The sequence below is a fragment of the Heteronotia binoei genome, chromosome 8, assembly GCF_032191835.1.
Source record: "Heteronotia binoei isolate CCM8104 ecotype False Entrance Well chromosome 8, APGP_CSIRO_Hbin_v1, whole genome shotgun sequence".
NCBI classification, from domain to species: domain Eukaryota; kingdom Metazoa; phylum Chordata; class Lepidosauria; order Squamata; family Gekkonidae; genus Heteronotia; species Heteronotia binoei.
Genome location: NC_083230.1, coordinates 38175942 through 38194838, shown reverse-complemented (window position 1 = coordinate 38194838; position 18897 = coordinate 38175942). Strand labels below are relative to the sequence as shown.

The 18897-nt window shown below is 41.7% G+C and overlaps 1 protein-coding gene across 2 annotated transcripts in view; it reads right to left on the bottom strand.

Annotated features, from left to right (window-relative positions):
* The window catches only part of PDZRN4 (PDZ domain containing ring finger 4), a 459770-nt gene that overhangs the window by 15524 nt on the left and 425349 nt on the right, over positions 1 to 18897 (bottom strand). For both annotated transcript variants that reach the window (XM_060244928.1, XM_060244927.1), the window contains 2 exons: positions 7411 to 7512; positions 1739 to 1855 (listed from right to left, as the gene is read on the bottom strand). In XM_060244928.1, coding sequence (XP_060100911.1) covers positions 1739 to 1855; positions 7411 to 7512 — 219 coding nt within the window. The remainder of the gene's footprint in view (positions 1 to 1738; positions 1856 to 7410; positions 7513 to 18897) is intronic.

Here is an 18897-nt window from a genome sequence, read left to right as displayed (position 1 = left end):
TTTGTTAGCAGTTAATACAGTGCATGTGAAGAAGAAGATGATATTGGACTTATATCCCACCCTCCACTCCGAATCTCAGAGACTCAGAGTGGTTCACAATCTCCTTTATCTTCCTCCCCCCCAATAGACACCCTTGTGAGGTGGGTGGGGCTAAGAGAGCTCTCACAGAAGCTGCCCTTTCAAGGACAACCTCTGCCAGAGCTATGGCAGACCCAGGGCCATTCCAGCAGGGGCAAGTGGAGGAGTGGGGAATCAAACTTGGTTGTCCCAGACAAGAATTTGCACACTTAACCACTACACCAAACTGTGGAAAGAGTCCTTCCCCTGTCCACTTTTTTAAGCCCCTCATATTATGCTACTCAACAAGGAAATGTTACATTTAGTTTACACCTCCTCTGAAGCATACTATTCATAAGGATAAGTTTTGTTTGATTCATAAATATTATGGATTTAGTATGTGTACAGTGAGTTAGTATACCTGAAACAGAGAGAGATGCATTTTTCTCCTGTCTGTGTTCTAATGCAGCAGATATTGCTTGAATACAGAATGTCTCTCTATGTTAGAAGTATAAAATATGGGTATGGCAGCAGGGATTGGCGCATGAGGAAAGCTAGAGGATCACCACCTACACCCTCTGCCCAGACTGCATTCACTGTCCAGTGCTGGCACACTGCTGTCTAGCAATTGAAGCTGTTGCTATGCATTTGCCAGATCTACGTAACTCTTAGGAGTGGCACAGGGACTAGGAAATGATCACAGATCTGAGAGAAACTTTTTCCAAAGTGGATGGCCTTGTTTTTAGTAGAAAACACATTACAGCCTATGGATTTCAATGGAATTCCAATTACGTCCTTAAAAATAAAGCATCGTAATATTAACACCAATAGAAACATACTATGAGATAGAAACTCAAATGTAAGATTTGTTCTTTAATTTATCTGTAGTAAATATGATTTTTGTGAATATATCAGAATGAGATTAGACTGAACAATTTTCAAGGAGATCATGTCACATTAATTCCTCATCATGTGCACAAATGATAATGTTTCATATTACTCATTAGCCTATGTTATGAATGTTTGGGGGGGGGGGGGATCTGCCATTCATCCTTATGTGAAATGACTGATATATTGTTTCCCACTAGTATTGCAGAACCCCAAAGAGGGAAAAAACCAACAACTTTGGAATGCTGCAAAGTACACAATTATCCCCAAAACCTTTAAATATCCTTATATATATTGACAGGTCTATCCTGTCAAAATACAGGATACCTGTAATACCTGGAACATTAGAGTAGCATCCTGATTATATATAGTATTCACGCGTGGGGGAAATACCCCTGAATCTGGGAAATCAGGTTCATTTTTTTTAAAGTCGAGTTAATCTGTGCTTCATTACTGAAGATATGGCATGCACTTAAACTTAATAAAAAAGAAAACATTTGTGACATATCAAGACATTACTGTGGAGCAGAAGGATTAAGTCAAATTAATATGGTGGGACGTCAAGATAATAGGAATGGTATGAGCGAATGAGAAATCTTACTCTCCTCCCCTTAATATTTCATGTTTACTTCTCAAATATATCACTCTCATTTGTTACCATTTGTGCATCTTAGTGAAAATGTTCTAGAGAAGCCTATAAATACAATTACTTATTTTCTTTCATTGCATTGTCTGTTTATTAAAAACATTCACTTCAAAACATTTCAAGCTACACATTTTATGTCGAGCCCACCTGTTCCACTTCATTGCCTGTGTACTGCTCTGCTTCATTATGCTGTTCTTCCAACATATCTAAGTTTAACTCCTCTAAGAATTCATTCCTTTCATCATCCAGCCATCCTTCTTCCAGCTGTAAAAAATACATTAGTACATTACATGAGGTTAGAGGAAATGCATGCTTAAAATAAGAGAAATCCAAATGGCAATGCCTCACTAGTTCTTTTTATAATAATGACTCTCTTCAGAATACTGAGGTCTTAGAGTTTGCTTTTTGAAAAGGCGGGGGGGGGGGGGGAGGGAAGATGATTTAAAAAAAATTGGACTCTTAGGCTTTTTATCCTTTCTTGAAACAGTATCACTGGTTTTTCTCTCATAATGAGGGAGATTGTACACATCGAACATTATTTCCTTTCAAAATGTGAAGACATACAGCATAACCCCGAAGCTGTCATGTTCTTTACTTCTGAGAGCATCAGCTTTAAAAGAATCTAGAGATACTAATATATGGCCATGAGACAGTTGGTTTCTTTTTCCTTAACAGCCTCTACATCAGTAACATGCCGCACTGCTTGCATTTCCAACATCACTCTCATTGTATATTTCTATCACATTTCTCCTATTGATTTTTTCAGGTAAACTTCCGGTAACAGCAGATACAACACCAACAACAGAATAATTGATTGACAAGATGCCCATAAGGCACACTTTGTTTTTCAATTGTTACTTGGGGAGTTCTTTAAAAAAAATCATGAAAGTATTACTTTAAAATATGTTGATTATTTTGTCCACAACAGAACGAGGCCTTAACCAGCAGGACTTTTACACAGACAAATCTTCATTCTGGATTTGAATAAACTTCTCTCTATAATGAACAAATGTTAAGTGATAGTTGCAGAGAGAAAGAGAGGGGTTGCAATGTCAGCATCCCTTAATTCAAAAGGCAAATACTCATTACATTTTCAGATTTGGTACTAAACTCATCAAAAGAGTGTTTTCAGCCAACATTTCACCAGCTATCTCTGTCCCATTCCTACAGCATCACTATGGATCAAGATGGTATTTTAACAATGTGGTACATAGTAAAAAATTGTTTCTGCAAGGTCAGAACTCCATGCTGCAATGGTAGTTAGGGTTGTCAGATCTTGATTGGGAAATACTGAAGATTTTGGTGCTGGACCTAGGAAGGGTGAGGGTTTTGGGAGTGGAGGCATCTCTGCAGGATATAATGACATACAGTTCACCCTTCAAAGCAAATGAACAGATCACCATTGTCTGGTGATTAGTAGTAATTTCAGATTTCCGAGTCCTACCTGAAGATGACAGCTTTAACGGTAATGAGTGCAAGCATGAACTGCATGCTTCAGGTGGTTAGTGGAGAAATTAACACAGCAATGAGGCACAATCTGACTAAAGAACAGATAAAGGTTTATTTAGGAAACAACAGGTTCCTAACAACATCTCCAGCTGAGAGAGAGGGTCAGAGTGAGTGAATAACTTCCAAAAAGAAGGGGGAAATTGCCTTAAGAGTAGGAATCTGGAGACAGACAAGGAATAGCACTTGGCAGGAGGGAGAAGGTGCTGTCCTCACAATCCTATCTAATTGTCTTCTTGCTGCCCCCTTCAGGGTCTTCTTCTCTTCTTTGTTCACCAGACCCACTTCCAACACAGGCAAATCACATGTTTAGTTTCTACTTCACAACAAATCTTATTTGATTGCACAGGAACTTAACCATATAAACCACACATGCAAATTGGCACAAGATGGGCGTCAGAAATTAGTTTTCATGGATGGCCCTTCATAAAGACAGTATACAAATCGGGTCTGGATTAACCTATGCAAAGTGAAGCAGCTGCTAGGGAACTAGATTAATCAGATATCTGTTAACATTTATGGAAGGAGACTGGAAAGCCACATAGAACTGGAATGGAGATTGGATAGATCTCGCATATTATCGAAAAGCAGAACATCAGCAGGTTCTGTTGACAAAACTATTTTAGTTTACTGGTCCCTTAAAGGGCATTAGCTTGCCTTATATTGTTATTGAAAAAAGGAACTAAAGCAAATATTTTCATTGTGTCACTTCGGTGTGATTCACAGCAGCATTGTCCCATAAAATGGCATGAAAATATTTTGACTTAAACCCTTGTGACGAGACATAAAAATTAGGTAAGCCTCTTTTAAATGAAGATGGTCCTGTGATGGACTTTATATTAGGAATTGTGTTGTGTATTAATTATGCAAAAGATGAAAAAAATGCATCAGATGGAGTATGCAAATATAAAAACATAAACATGATTTTTTCTTTTAAAAAATTATACGGATGTATCTACTATTGTTTATGCTGTGAATTACAATTTTAATTTTGTCAGCATATGATTTTCAGATGTAGCTCTATACACACTTACCTGGAAGAAAGTTCTAATGAACTCAGTGGAACACATTTCTGCATAAAAATGCATAAGATCAAGCTGTTTAAGAATGTGTGTTCTCTGTATGCATTCAAGAGTATTTACGGATGATCATTTTTTAAGGACTGGAAAACTGAGCTAAAACAAAATGAATTTTAATAGGTATAAATGTAAAGTTATGCATTTAAGTAGGAAAAAATCAAATGCATAATTATAGGATGGGGGAGACTTGTCTTGGCCGTAGTATGTGCGAAAAGGATCTAGAGGTCTTAGTGAACCATACACTGAGCATGAGTCAGCAGTGTGATGCAGTAGCTAAAAGAGGCAAATGCATTGTGGGCTGTACCAACAGAAGTATAGTATCCAGATCACGCAAAGTGATGGTATCGCTTTATTCAGCTCTGATTAAACTTCTCCTAGAGTATTGTGTTCTGTTTTAGCTACCAAAATTTAAGAAGGATATAGAAAAGCTGGAATATGTCTAGAGGAGGGCAACGAAGATGGCGAGGGGTCTGAATACCAAGTCCTGTGAGGAAAAGTTGAAGGAGCTGGGTATGTTTAGCCTGGAGAAGAGATAACTGAGAGGTGATATGATCAACTTTTTAAAGTACTTGAAGGGCTGTCATATAGAGCAGGGGTGGCCAACGGTAGCTCTCCAGATGTTTTTTGCTTACAACTCCCATCAGCCCCAGCCATTGGCCATGCTGGCAAGGGCTGATGGGAGTTGTAGGCAAAAAATATCTGGAGAGCTACCATTGGCCACCCCTGATATAGAGGATAGTGTGGAGTTGTTTCCTGTTGCCCCAGAAGGTTGGACCAGAACCAACAGATTAAGAGAAGCCATGTTAGATCAGGCCAATGGCCCATACAGTCCAACACTCTGTCACACAGTGGCCGAAAAACTAGGTGCCACCAGTGGGACCAGGACACTAGAAGCCCTCTCACTATTGCCCCTCCCCCATAATTATACTGAAATTAAATCAAATGAGTTTTTGACTGAACATTAGGAAGAACTTCCTGACAGAGTGGCTGCTCAGTGAAACAGGTTTCCTCTGGAGGTGGTGGGGTCTCCTCCTCTGGAGGTTTTTAAACAGAGGCTAGATGACCATCTGACAGCAATACTAATTCTGTGAATTTAGGCATATTATGAGAAGGAGGGCAAGAAGGGTTGCATCAATGCTTAGTTCTTATGGCCTCTTCTTATACATCTAGGGAAATGGTATTTGTCATTCTGGGGTCAGGCAACAATTTTTCTTCCAGCCAGTTTGGCCAGGGATCCTGGACAGGTGTTGGGATTTTTTGGCTGTCTTCTGGGCTTGGAGCAGGAGTCGCTGGGTGTGTTTGCAGGGGAAAGATACTTGTGAATTTCCTGCATTGTGCAAGGGGTTGGACTAGATGACTCTGGAGGTACCTTCCAACTCTGTAACTCTATGACTGTCATATATGCATGAAACTAACTTACACTGAATCATTCCAGTGGTCTCTCATGTGCATTATTGTATATTTCCACAACAGTGGCTCTCCAGAGTCTTGGGTAGAGGTCTTTTATATCAAGTACTATCTGATCCCTTTAAGTGGAGATCCTGAAAATTAAGCCTACTTCACAAAGTATTTCTCCTCTTTTGTTGTTTTATTTTGCTGTCGTTGGCGGAATCTCCCATTCCAGGGGATAGCAGGATTGAGCCTCAAAGAACTCAGGGAAGGGTGGTATATAAATTAAAATTATAAACAAACAAATAGAAACAACCCCCCCCCCCAAGGTTCTTGATCCAAGAATCTTAATGTAATATACTTCAAAGAAGATGTACTTTCATTTCTGTGCCCAAGAAAGAATATTGGAAGTCATATTTTAGAAAGTATGCCCAGTCCTTCTGCTTTAATGCAACTTTTTCCATATTGGCATGGACAGACTTATAGCAAGCTGTTTGTTATATATTTGAGGATGTATCCCATACTAATATAAAAGCCCTTACGTCTATAAGCAGGGCTGTTTCAGCAACCTTTTATAATTTGGGGAGAGTTACCTAAGCCTACAAGAGTGATATCCAAGCAACATAAAACTGAGGTGAATTGCTTTCCTCTGCTCTGGTATAAGGCTTCTTTTATGAGGGCCATTTAGAATGTATAGGACTATAAAGGAAATATATGTTTCTAACTGTGATCTTGTGTAACTACCATAGTCAAGGAGGGATTCCAGGTGACATTGAATTACATTTACTCAATGTAATTTATAGGGATCATGCAGTTACTAGCTCTGAGAGATATCAAATCAATAACATGAAGGACAAATGATAATATAATGAACTTTGCCTAAACCAATGACAAATGGATAGAATAGTGTCAATAGAATGTAGTTTTTGCTTTATGGGTTTAAAAGTAAGCCCAAATAGTTTTATTCTGCAACTATATCTCCTTCTTTAGTAATATGCCCAATATTTCCTTTTGCCCAACACACAGAAAAAAACATGTTCATAAAGTTACAGGAACATTTTGATTCTGTAAATTGCGGAGAGTCACCTTTTACGAAAAGTTTAAATGTTGCTTGAAAAGTATGGGAGACACACACACACAAAGACACACACACACACAATCCTGTACCAGTCAGTTTCTAGAATAATAGATTCTAAACAAGTACAGCTAGATTTGTGTCCAGTAGCATGTTAGAGATCAACAAGGTTTTTGGGATATAAGCTTTTGAGCTCCCTTCATTAGACCTATTTTACTGCAGATCTACTTTACTTAGACCTCTGAAACTAAGCAGTACAGAATTTAGTCATATGAAGGACTAGGAATCACCCCCCACCCCCTAAGTCTGCCATAAAAAAAGAGGCACTTGCCTTAAGTTTGCTTACAAGTTTCAGTTGTGTCAAATAATAATTTTTATGCGTTTATAACATTGGGAGGGGTCTTAAATTCAGGGTCATCTTTCTTTCAAGTAAATACGGTGCTGTCTGGCACAATGATGAAAAAAATCAACAATGAATTTCTAACCCTGCACAAGCAATTTGTGTGGGTTTCTCTCTCTCTCTCTCTCTTTGTTAAGCATCTCATTAGCATTAGAAAATCAGGTGGATAACTTGTAGGTGCATTTGATTTTAGAGACTCATTGATAACTAGGCTCTCATTAACATTGTTTATGTCTTTACTATGAAATAGTTAAGACTATTTATTTTCATTTTCTCCACTTTGACACCAACCTCTGTACTGCTATTTTTCAGCCGTTCATTATCTATGGCTACAAACCAGTCTTGTCTCAATATACCTATTTACTCTTACCTGCATTTCTGGTCTTGCTACCAGCAACACAATTTTCTTGCATTCATCACTGGAGAGCAATGCCACTGCCTCCTCTCTGTTTTGAACATCTTGGCCATTTATCTAGAAAACAAATGAAAGAGGCACATTAGTTTCCATTTCCGCAACACAACACACAATATAGAGCAAATATCAGCTCATTTGTGGTAAATGTGTGGACAATGCAGCTCACACAATGGACTCATCTTCAGCCCCCCTCAGTGGTAAGTGCCTTCACTCAATTATGCGCTTACTGTAAGAGTAGTATCGATTGTTGAAGGATGGCAGACATCAGAGGAAGCAGTTATGTTCATAAATGTCCAACCTGCGCCCTGGCAACATACATCTAGCAACACAATTAACCAGCTCTTGACAGGTGACGTTCATCTTTCTCCGTTCAGAGTAATGGAAGTGTCAGTCTGAGATAATAGTGCTGGTGGAAGCAAGACTGGTAATACTACAGCTGAAATCAGTCACACTGGAAGCTTAGAGAGAGCCAATTAGAGGTCTACAGTATTATCTCTCACTAGGCAATACTTACAGTCCACTGCTGATTGCGGTTTCATTTAATTATTTTATGTGTGCAAATGTGCACACATACACTACCAACACACAGGTGTGGATGCAGGCCAAAATTTATACTGTATGCATACTATGAAAGTTAAAAAGGCACCTTCAATAAAAATTAAAAAGTAAAAACCCTATTTTCTTCCAACTTCTGAGTGCAGTTCTGTGATTGTGCCTGTAGTATATACTAATTATGACTAAAGAGGAATTACAAATGCAAACAACAGATAAACAACGTACAGAAAATCTGCCAAATTTGACATATAATTGTGTACACATTTGCAGAGAAAGATTATAATATCTGTATGTAATGTGGTTAATGTTTTCCAAATCCCAATGAGCCTATGGCTCATTCTACACAAATTTATAGTCATCGTAGTTGAGAACACAAAGTAAAATCAACTGCATGTGCACATTATTTAAATCTGAAAACAAGGCTCATACTATTAGTCTAAATTACACCAAACATCGTCAAGCCCACCCTGCAACACAACTGGGAATGCTAAAGCCAAACTAGACATGACAATGTCCATGGATCCAATCCATGAATGCTACTGCCATTTTAAAAAGATTTTAAAATATTGTTTGGTCCTGTTGAATGTGGCAGGCTAAGGCGCTCTTGTTCCACTGCCCTTTTAATGCACAACTTGAAGTGTTTCTTTTGGGGGGGGGGGGCGAAACAAGAGTGCCTCAGCTTGTCATACTCCCCTGCAGCATATTTAAACCTTTTAAAAACTGCAATGGTATCCATGGGTTGGATCTGTGGATGCCATCAGATACACTCTGGGCGCTTTCACACTAGAGATTTGGTCCGACCTAGGAATGCCTCATGCTCGATTTATACACAAGCACATCTGCCCTCCAAGCCCAACTTGTCCCAGGTGCCTCCAATTCGTAGTAAAAAGCTACCTGGATCTTCCTGGAAGCTTCCCCGTGATTCGGATGTAGGTCGGGTAATCTCCTGCTGTCTGAATGCCCCAGGGCGACTCATGAGCGGAAGAGCTGTGTGATCGCACCAAGCCATTTACAGCACCGCCAGGTTTTTTTTGTTCATGAGGCCTTCTTGGAGGTGCGCTTCTATGCTTCCTTGCATGAGCACATGGGGGACTTTTTAAGAAAAACCACCCTTTCAGCAGTGGTGGGTCCTTGAGCTGTGCTAGCCATGTGAACGCGCAACCACCTATGGCTGCCGGGATCCTTCTGATTCAACGGCGGCTGTCTGATTCCTTTAAAACGGACCTGATTGGATCGGGTTTTTTCGCTTCGGGATACTACCACATCAGTTTCCCAGTCTGAAACCACCCTCTGACTCTCATTCAAATGCTCAATTCAGACTGAGTTTCACTTAACTCATTTACGATTAACTTGTTCACAGGTAATGGTGCATTTAGAGATAAGCATTTGTTACATTCCTAATACAGAGTATTCACTCCCTCAGTCTTCTGCCAAATCACTTTCCCCAAACTTTCCCTATGGGATGACAGTGGCAGTAAGGCCTCCCACCAGTGGAGGCATTAGGTTTGAACAAGACATCCACAGATATTTTGATGTCTACAAAATGATGCACCCAATACTTCACAACCCAATGGATTGGAACAAAAATCATCTGAGATAAGCCATACTTTGGACTAGAAAGAGACACAAACTGGGAAAATGCAGTTTAGTTAGTGGCCTGCCCGGTTCCCAAACCATGAACTGTCACAACATTTTAGGAGCGAAATAAACTGGTTCAGTTTGTGAAGTTGTAGAGTGGCCACCCCCGCCCCCAGTATGCTAGAGACACAAAAATCACAGGGATCTCCAGCAGTCTCTCTTCTACCTGCCCTCCAAGTTTGGTGGAATTTGGAAGTCCAAGTTATGACCCTCCAAAGAAGGTACTCCCAGAAAAGTGCTTTCTGATGAAATGACACACAAAGATTCAGGAGTGTATAGAATGGACCCAGTACAAGCTAGACTAGAGGCATCGAACTATTAGGGGGTCTCCCCCAGATCCTCCAAGACATGCCTTCCAAGTTATATGCAGATGTGAGTTAGGGGGTTCATGCTATGCCTCCCCCACCCTGAAGGTGCCTCAGGAAAGTGCTTTTGGGGGAAATGTCAGGCACAGATTCAAAAGTATATAAAATGGACCGCCTGCAAGCTACATACACCAAGCACACAGGGAACCTCACCCTGGCACCCACTCCTCTACAATCTCTCCAACTTGGTGGCAGATTACTTTTCTGAGGTCCCAGTTACAGAACCCCCTCCCCCCCAAAAAGGACTCCCCAGTGCTCTCTCTGTAGTTAAAGGAGTCTATGGAACGGCTCATGGACAAGCCAGTGACCAAACTCATAGGGAAACTTCACCAGGGACTGCCCCCCAGCCAGACATTGGAAGCAAGACAAGCATCCCCCCTATGCTTACAGCCCCCAAAGTCTCCAAATGTAGGTTCTGAAAGATAGAAAGACAGACACCCCCAGAGTTCCGACAGGGGCTCCCCAAAGCAACTCCACAGCAGTTCAGCAGGCACTCCAGCTACACCACATGAGCAAAGGAAGCATGCCCACCACTCTCACAGCCTCTCCCCTAGGGCCAAAACACACAGATCCAGAGAGTACCCATCAACTGCGTAGGGAACAGGATTGTGACTGTGAGGTAAGATGTGTGCAAAAACGGTCGTTGACTGCTGGCAGGGCCATTCCCAAGTCTCCAAAGACAGGTTCTCAAGAACAGACAGACATCCCCAGAGTTTCAAATAGGCTTCCCAACCCCCCCGCCCTGCCGGGGGACCCCCGAATTAGCAGCCTCCTCCCCCCTCTCCAAAAATCCAGAAGTGTGTGTGTGTGTGGGGGGGGACAGCGCCGTGTCTCTTTCCCTGCCTGCCTCCCTCACAGGCTTCAGGTTTCTCCCTTCCTCCGGGTCACAAAGACCCGCCCACTGCCGGCCTGCTATTCGGTCCAGTCCGGCCTCCCTTCGCGAGGTGCATGCTGGGACTCATAGTCCTTGCGTCCTCTCCGGCTGCCGGGTGGGGTCTCCTCGGGGAGCTCCGCCCCCAGAGGACCATGTGCGTTTCTAGCTCTGGAGGCTTCAGTCGCTGATTGAAAGGCTTCCTCTTGGGATGGTGTGTCTGTGTTGCTTTGAAGAAGCTGGCAGCAACTCGTGAGTAGAGAAGCCAATCCCTCACTTCAGAGTGGCCAGAAATGGGGGGGGGGGAGTCTGCTGAGCACTTCATTATTCTCTATGTGGAGATTGATTCTCATAGGGTATAATGGGGGATTGATCTGGAGGTTTCAGGGGCTCTGGGGGAGCTGTTTTTTGAGGTAGAGGCACCAAATTTTCAGTATAGTATCTAGTGACTCTCCCCAAAGTATCCCCCAAGTTTCAAAACAATTGGACCATGGGATCCAATTCTATGAGCCCCAAAAGAAGGTGCCCCTATCCTTCATTATTTCCTATGGAAGGAAGACATTTAAAAAGGTGTGCGGTCCCTTTAAATGTGATGGCCAGAACTCCCTTGGAGTTCAATTATGCTTGTCACACCCTTGTTCCTGGCTCCGCCCTGATGTCTCCTGGCTCCACCACCAAAGTCTCCTGGCTCCACCCCCAAAGTCCCCAGATATTTCTTGAATTGGACTTGGCAACCCTAGTTCCAAAAGGGGTCTCTAAAGTAAATCCACAACAGCTTGGTGGGCACTCTAGCCACACTGCAGGAGTAAGGGAAGCATACCCATAACTCTCACAGCCCCCCAGAACTGAAACACACAGGTCCAGAACACACCCATCAATCGTGGTAGTATGAGTTATGATCCCTCAAAGAAGATGCCCCCATGAAAGTGCTTTTGGGGAAATGCCAGGTGGAGGTTCAAAAGTGTGGGTCCTCAATCTGGGCACTCAGTAACAACACTTCCACCACTTGCCATGAACAGAGAGACAGGGTAGCTCAGAGAGTGTAAGAAAAGAGATTGTGAAAGAAATGGGAGCTTTGGAGGGTGGGCTCTATGTAATAAATAATCTTGCCAAACTCACCTCCCCAATCTCCATCCTTCTCAAGTGCCAACATCAGATCTCCACAAATTTCTCAAGCTGGATTTGGCAACTCCAGTTGTCATCCTACTAATCCCTGTCAACCTCACTACAACCTGATAACATCGCAAGGTGTTCTAAATTATCCAAGAGTTTGGATTTCAGCTCTAATAAAATAAATGTTTTTGACTATACAAAATAAAACTCAGTTTGTCCAAAATGAAATTTGAAGCCAGCAGAGGATTAGCTTTTAATACCTTGTAATACATAAACCATATTTTGTAGTACTGGGAGCAATCCTGAGACTGCTACTGCGCAGTTTCCATTTATTCCAGTGGGATTTTCCACATAGGATCCATGGAAGTGAATGGAAGTAGTGCACTTGTTAAAACTTGATGTTGGTTTTGTGTCCATGTCAGTTGTAGAATGATGGAAATAATTCAAGTCGCTTCTGTTCGTTTGAAAATAATAATATGATAACATGCTGTTCTTGAAAAGTCTCACAGCCGATTTCCAGTTCTCCGACATTTGGTTTACCTTGCAGTAAAGTTGTCAGTGACTGAATTATAATAAATAATTGCGCTGGGCGTGAGGTCGCAGATGCAATCTGGGTCTCAAAGTAAGCCTTCTTTGTGGCTCGGGCTGCCATCTCACAGGTCCACATAAATGACCTATAAGATGTTCTCGTAGCTTTGTCACGAGTACATTGCCACTGTGACTCTAGTCGTCTTAATCGCCGTTTCATCGATCGCAGCTCCGGGGTATACCACAGAGCGGATCATGAATGGGGACAAACAGGACGTCAAGGAGCAATCTTGTCAATGGCTACAGAGAGTTGGGTATTCCAGATCTCCACAAGCTCATCCAATGAGTCACCAGAGGGCCAGGGATCCCGCAAAATCATTTGAAACTGCACAGGGTCCATCTGGCTTCATGGGCGAGCCAAAACTTGCTCACCGCCTAAATAAGGTAGAGGTGAAGTATCCACACGGGCCTTCAGAGTGAAGGGACCAGACCATGACACTGCATCAGCAGAAAATCTGATCCACTACAACTCCCACTGCAAAGATCAGGTCTAACGTGTGTCTGTCCCGATGCGTGGGTGTTGTTACATATTGGGAGAGTCCCAGTGCTGTCATGGAAGACACTAGGTCCGTCACCCAAGAGGAAGCCACGTCCTCGGCATGGACATTGAAGACACCCAGGACAATAAGTTGAGAGTACTCCAGTGCTCAGCCTGCTACAGCCTCCATCAGGGACAGTAAGGCACTCGCTGGTTCGTTAGGCAGACGGTACACCAGCCAGATTGCCAAACTTTCCCCAACATCGCACATCAAAAAGAATTGCAGATTTATACCTCGCCTTCTGTCTGAATTAGAGTCTCAGATCAGCTTACAATCTCCTTTATCTTCTCCCCCCACAACAGGCACCCTGTGAAGTGGGTGGGTCTGAGAGGGCTCTCACAGCAGCTGCCCTTTCAAGGACAACCTCTGCGAGAACTATGGCTAACCCAAGGCCTTTCCAGCAGGTGCAAGCCAGCACACTCTATTCCAGGCTGGCATTTTATCAACTATGCCAAGTCAGGCAACTAGCCCCCTTCCTGCCTTGCCACTGTAACCCATGGAACAGTCACCTCCAGGCTGAAGCACTGTAACTCGCTCTACATGGGTCTACCCTTGAAACTGACCTGGAAACTCCAACTGGTGCAGAATATTGTGGCCTGGGTCCTTACAGGGACCCCATGCACAGCTCACATCTCTCCAGTGCTGTGTGAGGTGCACTGGCTTCCAGTGGAGTACCAGATTAGATGTAAGGTGCTGGTATTAATCTTTAAGACCCTTAATGGCCAGGAGACCATGTACCTTCAGGACCACCTCACCTGGTATACTCCCAAGAGAGCCTTGACCAAAACCTGCTGATGGTCCCCAGCCCCAGAGAGATCTGGCTATCCTCAACTTGTGACAGGGCCTTTTCTGTCCTGGCCCCAACCTGATGGAACTCTCTGCCAATTTCCATCCAGGCTCTGTGGGAATTACTACTGTTCTGCAGGGCCTGCAAGGCAGAGCTGTCAGGTATTTGGTTGAGGACAGCTACAGTTTACATCTGGCACTCTCACGTTCACCCCTTGTGAGATAGTGGCACCGCCTAGACATGATGCCATATTGTTTTTAGGGTGCTGAAATGTTTTTACTGTTATTTAATTTGGTTTTACTTGTTTCTGAAATCTAATTTGCTATAAATCACCCTGAGCCTGCCTATTGGGAAGGGTGGCCAAAAGTTCAAGTAAATAAATAGGTCTAATCAAAATCTTTTTACATATTCAGAAATATAAATATGAAGTAAAAACAAACAAACCAACCCTGAAGAACTAGTAATCCTGTAGTGGACTGAAACTTCATAGATTTTTTGGGTAACCGGAAAAAAACACAAAGGAAAAAATCCCAACACGCCCCCCCCCCAGACATTAAACTCTAAGTAGAAATATATTTAAATAAAATTAAATAGTATAACTTTATTAATTTACAATTTGTCAAACTTTTTAATATTAATACATTGTGGAACACCCAGTGACCACAACGAAAGATTATCCAACCCTAATAGTAAAAGCAACAATTATTTAACAACAGCAATAACTCAGATATAATTCTTCATTGTAAATTAGCCAATCTCTTTAAGCAACTAAGTTTATCTTCCGCCTGCTCATATTGCTGCACAGAAGTAGCAACCATGTCATGTAGTGTCTCATATTTCCTCTTTTTCACCTCTAGATGACCTGCCTGTGCATTAGCCAGTGTTAGTTTGTGACAAGCCAGGTCCCTCTGCAGTCCATCAAATAGAGACCACACACTGGGATGACTGAAATGGAACAAGGAATTAAGAACATTGTTAAATCCCTCACAAGTTTATAGTCTTTGGTGACCATTCCAGGGTTGCATCATGATGATTCCATATTCTTATAGGAGACGGAGGATCTCTACCTGCTGCACCTTCAATATATGTTGAAAAGCATTGTAGCTGTCTTCATCTGGAAATGTGGCAGCAAGCTCATCAAAAACAGTTCTCACATCATGCAGCAAGAGATTTCAGTGTGATTTTTATGTACATATTAGTTTCATATTCAGTTTTCAAGCCAACATTGATTTTCCTAATGAGATTCTGACACAGGTGAAAATAACACCCTTTGACCTCAGTGTGTGGAAAGGCAATCCTCACTGCATTCATACAAGCCTTCTCAAAATCCACTAAAACCTTTTGAGGTGACAGATCAATAGCTTTATTATTTCAAACATTCTATTATAGGTGTCCATGTGGTTTTTTTTCTTTTAAGTAAAATGTAACATGGTGGATATGAATTCAATCTGAAAGTTTCAGTCTGAAAGTTCTCTCAGGTATACAGGATCCAGGCAAGTTCATTGGTCAAGAACAGGTACCCAATTAGGTGCCGCCAAGGAACTTTCTATTGGCTACTCTAGTAGTCCAGCCCTTATGGTCACTGCAGAGCCTCCCCTCTCTCCTCCCTCATACCTCCCCTCTCTCCTCCCTCATACCTCCCCTCTCTCCTCCCTCATACCTCCCTGAGAGCTCAAGAGAGTCCTTATAACCTGTGGACTAGCTACCCACATGTGTGCATCTAACAGTACCCCAGTTCCGCTGTCTAGATCCATCCCCAATTCTGGCCACAGTTTTGGGTCCATTTCCCCCATCCTCTTTTGTTGCCATTGGAGCCTTTCTTGAAGACTACGATAGGTAAATATTACCCTGTGTATCTACCCTTTCTGTTCCCCTATCCATCTAGCTATATTTCCTAGGACTGTATGTGTGATTGTATGAGCATTTTATCTTGTATGTATGCCTATATTTTCCAGAATAAATTGTAATTGTTTTACTAAATTAGAGTCCCCATTATTTAAGCATTACTCTCTGGTTGGTTAATCTTGTATACATTGGGAAAACGATCCCTAGTGAGCCAGGTGCCCACCTAATTCCCCAACCTCGTTTTGAGGGCATTTTGGCTTACATATCCATTATTTCCTGTGGAGGGAAGGCATTTAAAAGGAGCGTGGTCCCTTTAGATGTGATGGCCAGAACTCCCTTTGGAGTTCAATTGTGCTTGCCACAACCTTGCTCCTGGCTCCACCCCCAAAGTCTCCTGGCTCCACCCCCAAAGTTCCCAGATATTTCTTGAATTGGACTTGGCAACCCTATTCCATGTGGGCTTCTTCCAGCATGGGCTTTTTTCCATGTGGGCATGTTTCCATGGGGGCTTTTTTCCTGTGAGCATTTATGTCTGTGGGTTTTTTTATTTGGGCTTTTTCCTAGAACCATTTTTTGTTTGTAATTCAGACCTACTGGAACCACTGGATTCCCCACCAATTTAAAAAGGACTGAACTGCAACCATAATCTGGGATTTAATGACAAATCTATATCTCATATTGCAGAAATTGCTACATAAATCATGCTAATAGAAGTTTACAGGGGAAATATGGAATATTTCATTGGGAGAAAAAACCACAAAGAAGTAACTTGGTTTCCAGAGACTTCACTTGGCCTTCAGAAAATGCCATATCACTAAAATCTTGCAATTACTTTAATATAATCCCTGCAAAATAAAATTGTCAGATTCTATTAATCTAATATATCTCAAGGGTAGACAAGGAGCCAGTATACTGTCCAGTGTGAAATACATCCCCTCCTTTCATTTTGTGAAAAACTTAATAATCAGTCTCCAGGCATTATGTCAGCACAGCCACACATACAATAAATGTATTATCTGCCAAAAGCCCTGTCTCTTCTAATATATATTTTCATATCTGGACTACTTCATCATTAGTCCCAACAGATTATTTAGGAATCAAGGCAAATTATAAAAGGTATTCAGTGTATGTTGTACCTACCTTGCAATACATCCAAAGAAAATCTCATGGAAAAAGCCTGTCCCTACACAAACTACAATACAATGTCCAAACCTTTATATATTTCATAAACACAAGCACAGAAAAAGCCCATAGAATTTGGTAACCATAGAAGAATTCAATACTCCAGCAATTTCCACTTTTATTATTATTTTTTAAAGTTAAGATTCTAGTCTTATGTTGCACAAAATTAAGCATGTATGTTGTGTGTAAGAAAGAGGCAGCACTCACGGCAGTCTTGCTTGCAGTGATTTATTGTCTCAGAGTACAGATTTGGACCCCAGTGCCCTCACCTGCTCCATGGTGTGCCTTTCCTAGTCTGTTTTTAAAGGGTTCTCCGACCGACCTTTCTTCAGCTTCAGTTCTTTATGGATGTGGGGACTCCCCTGCGTTCTCTCGGCTTCCTCCAACCCCCCCCCCCCCTTGAGCAGGATCAGTTGAGCTTGCACCTGGAGGTGTGCTATCATCCTGGTGCTCCCAGCTGTGCTCCATTCCCTCACATATGTGGACAATGTTTAATGAAGTCTCAAAAGGCAAAGAGGTGTCAGAGCTTCCCTCTATAGCTAGATGAAGCAAAACATGCAAAATGTGCATGACTATGTTTAGTTTACACAATTTGTACAGATTGTTTTGTATTGGTATAGACCTTGGTTATTTTGGCAATTTTTTAAAAAAAAGCACAGAGAGCCAATAGCTTAAATGTCAAAAATTGTGCAGTGACATGGACAGTTCTGTTGCATGGCCCGCTGCTTTTCAATTGTGGTATGTCTGAAATTCATATCACTCAAACATCCAATTGAGGTAAGGTACAGAGATCTAAGTAATTTTTGCTCCTATAATTTGTATACTAGGAAACATTTTTTTCCATATTCTCTACAAGACAAAGAAATAAAATAACATATTCCAGCACAAGCCTTGATACTCAACCATGGCTTATTGTTTTCTTTCAAAGTAAGGGCTGTTTCAGTCAGGTAGCTCGTAGTTCTTACTGTGTTCCAGAGATTTGTTTGATTCCCTGATCTGATAGTACAGCAAGAAATAAAGCTATGTTTTCAGTGAAGATATTTCCTGAGGAAATGAAAGAACTGGTAGGATGGAATCAGATTGACCTTGAAACATTCAGTGGGCTTTCATGCAGGGTGAATTAATGTATAGCAGCTATAGTTTGTACAGAACCAACTTGCTATTGCCAACAAGCATTACTGGATAAGTGAATGAAAATGACCCAAACATCTCCCCCAAAGAATAACGGGCATTTGCACATACAGATAATAGTGGTCAGGAGCAAAAATTCTAAATGTTATGCTTTTGTCAGTATTGTCAAAATGTATTAAATCAACATGTATAAGTTTAAAAACAAACCTTCCATCTTCTAATATATCATGTTTTCAGTCAGCTGTGTAGTACAGCAAACCCTACTGCACATTCTTTTTAGGATATTTATTGTTAGTAGACCTTGAAAAAGATCTTGCTAGAGAAAACTGTATTACAGTCTGAAGTTTTTATATGTGCAGTTTTGCAGCCACACAGCAAAACTGCTTTCCTTGATCTTCAAGTGCAGTTTTTATGGCCTGTATCCAACCACATAGTTCCAAAGGTAACATTAGTGAATGAATCAGAAACAAGCTATCATGAAAGTACTGGTTGCTGCTCCTGGATAACAGAAGTAGACAACTAGTCAGTTCTCTACCCAATATTAAAGTAATGTCTTGGCTGGCCTGATGACAGAAACAACTTGCTCATTAGCCACTGCATGCATTATGACAGATGGGGAGATCTCACAGGGGACGCAGGGTTTGGTATGTTTTATCAGAAGTGTGATCTTGTATAGTGGCTGAAGTGTTGAACTTTAACTCAGAGATACCAATTCAAATCACTACTCAGCCATGAAATTGAACCACTGACACTTTTAATCTCTAGTCTGAGGCAGTGCTGGATTAAACCCTGTGGAAGCCCCTAGGCACTCTAAATCTCTCCCCCCCT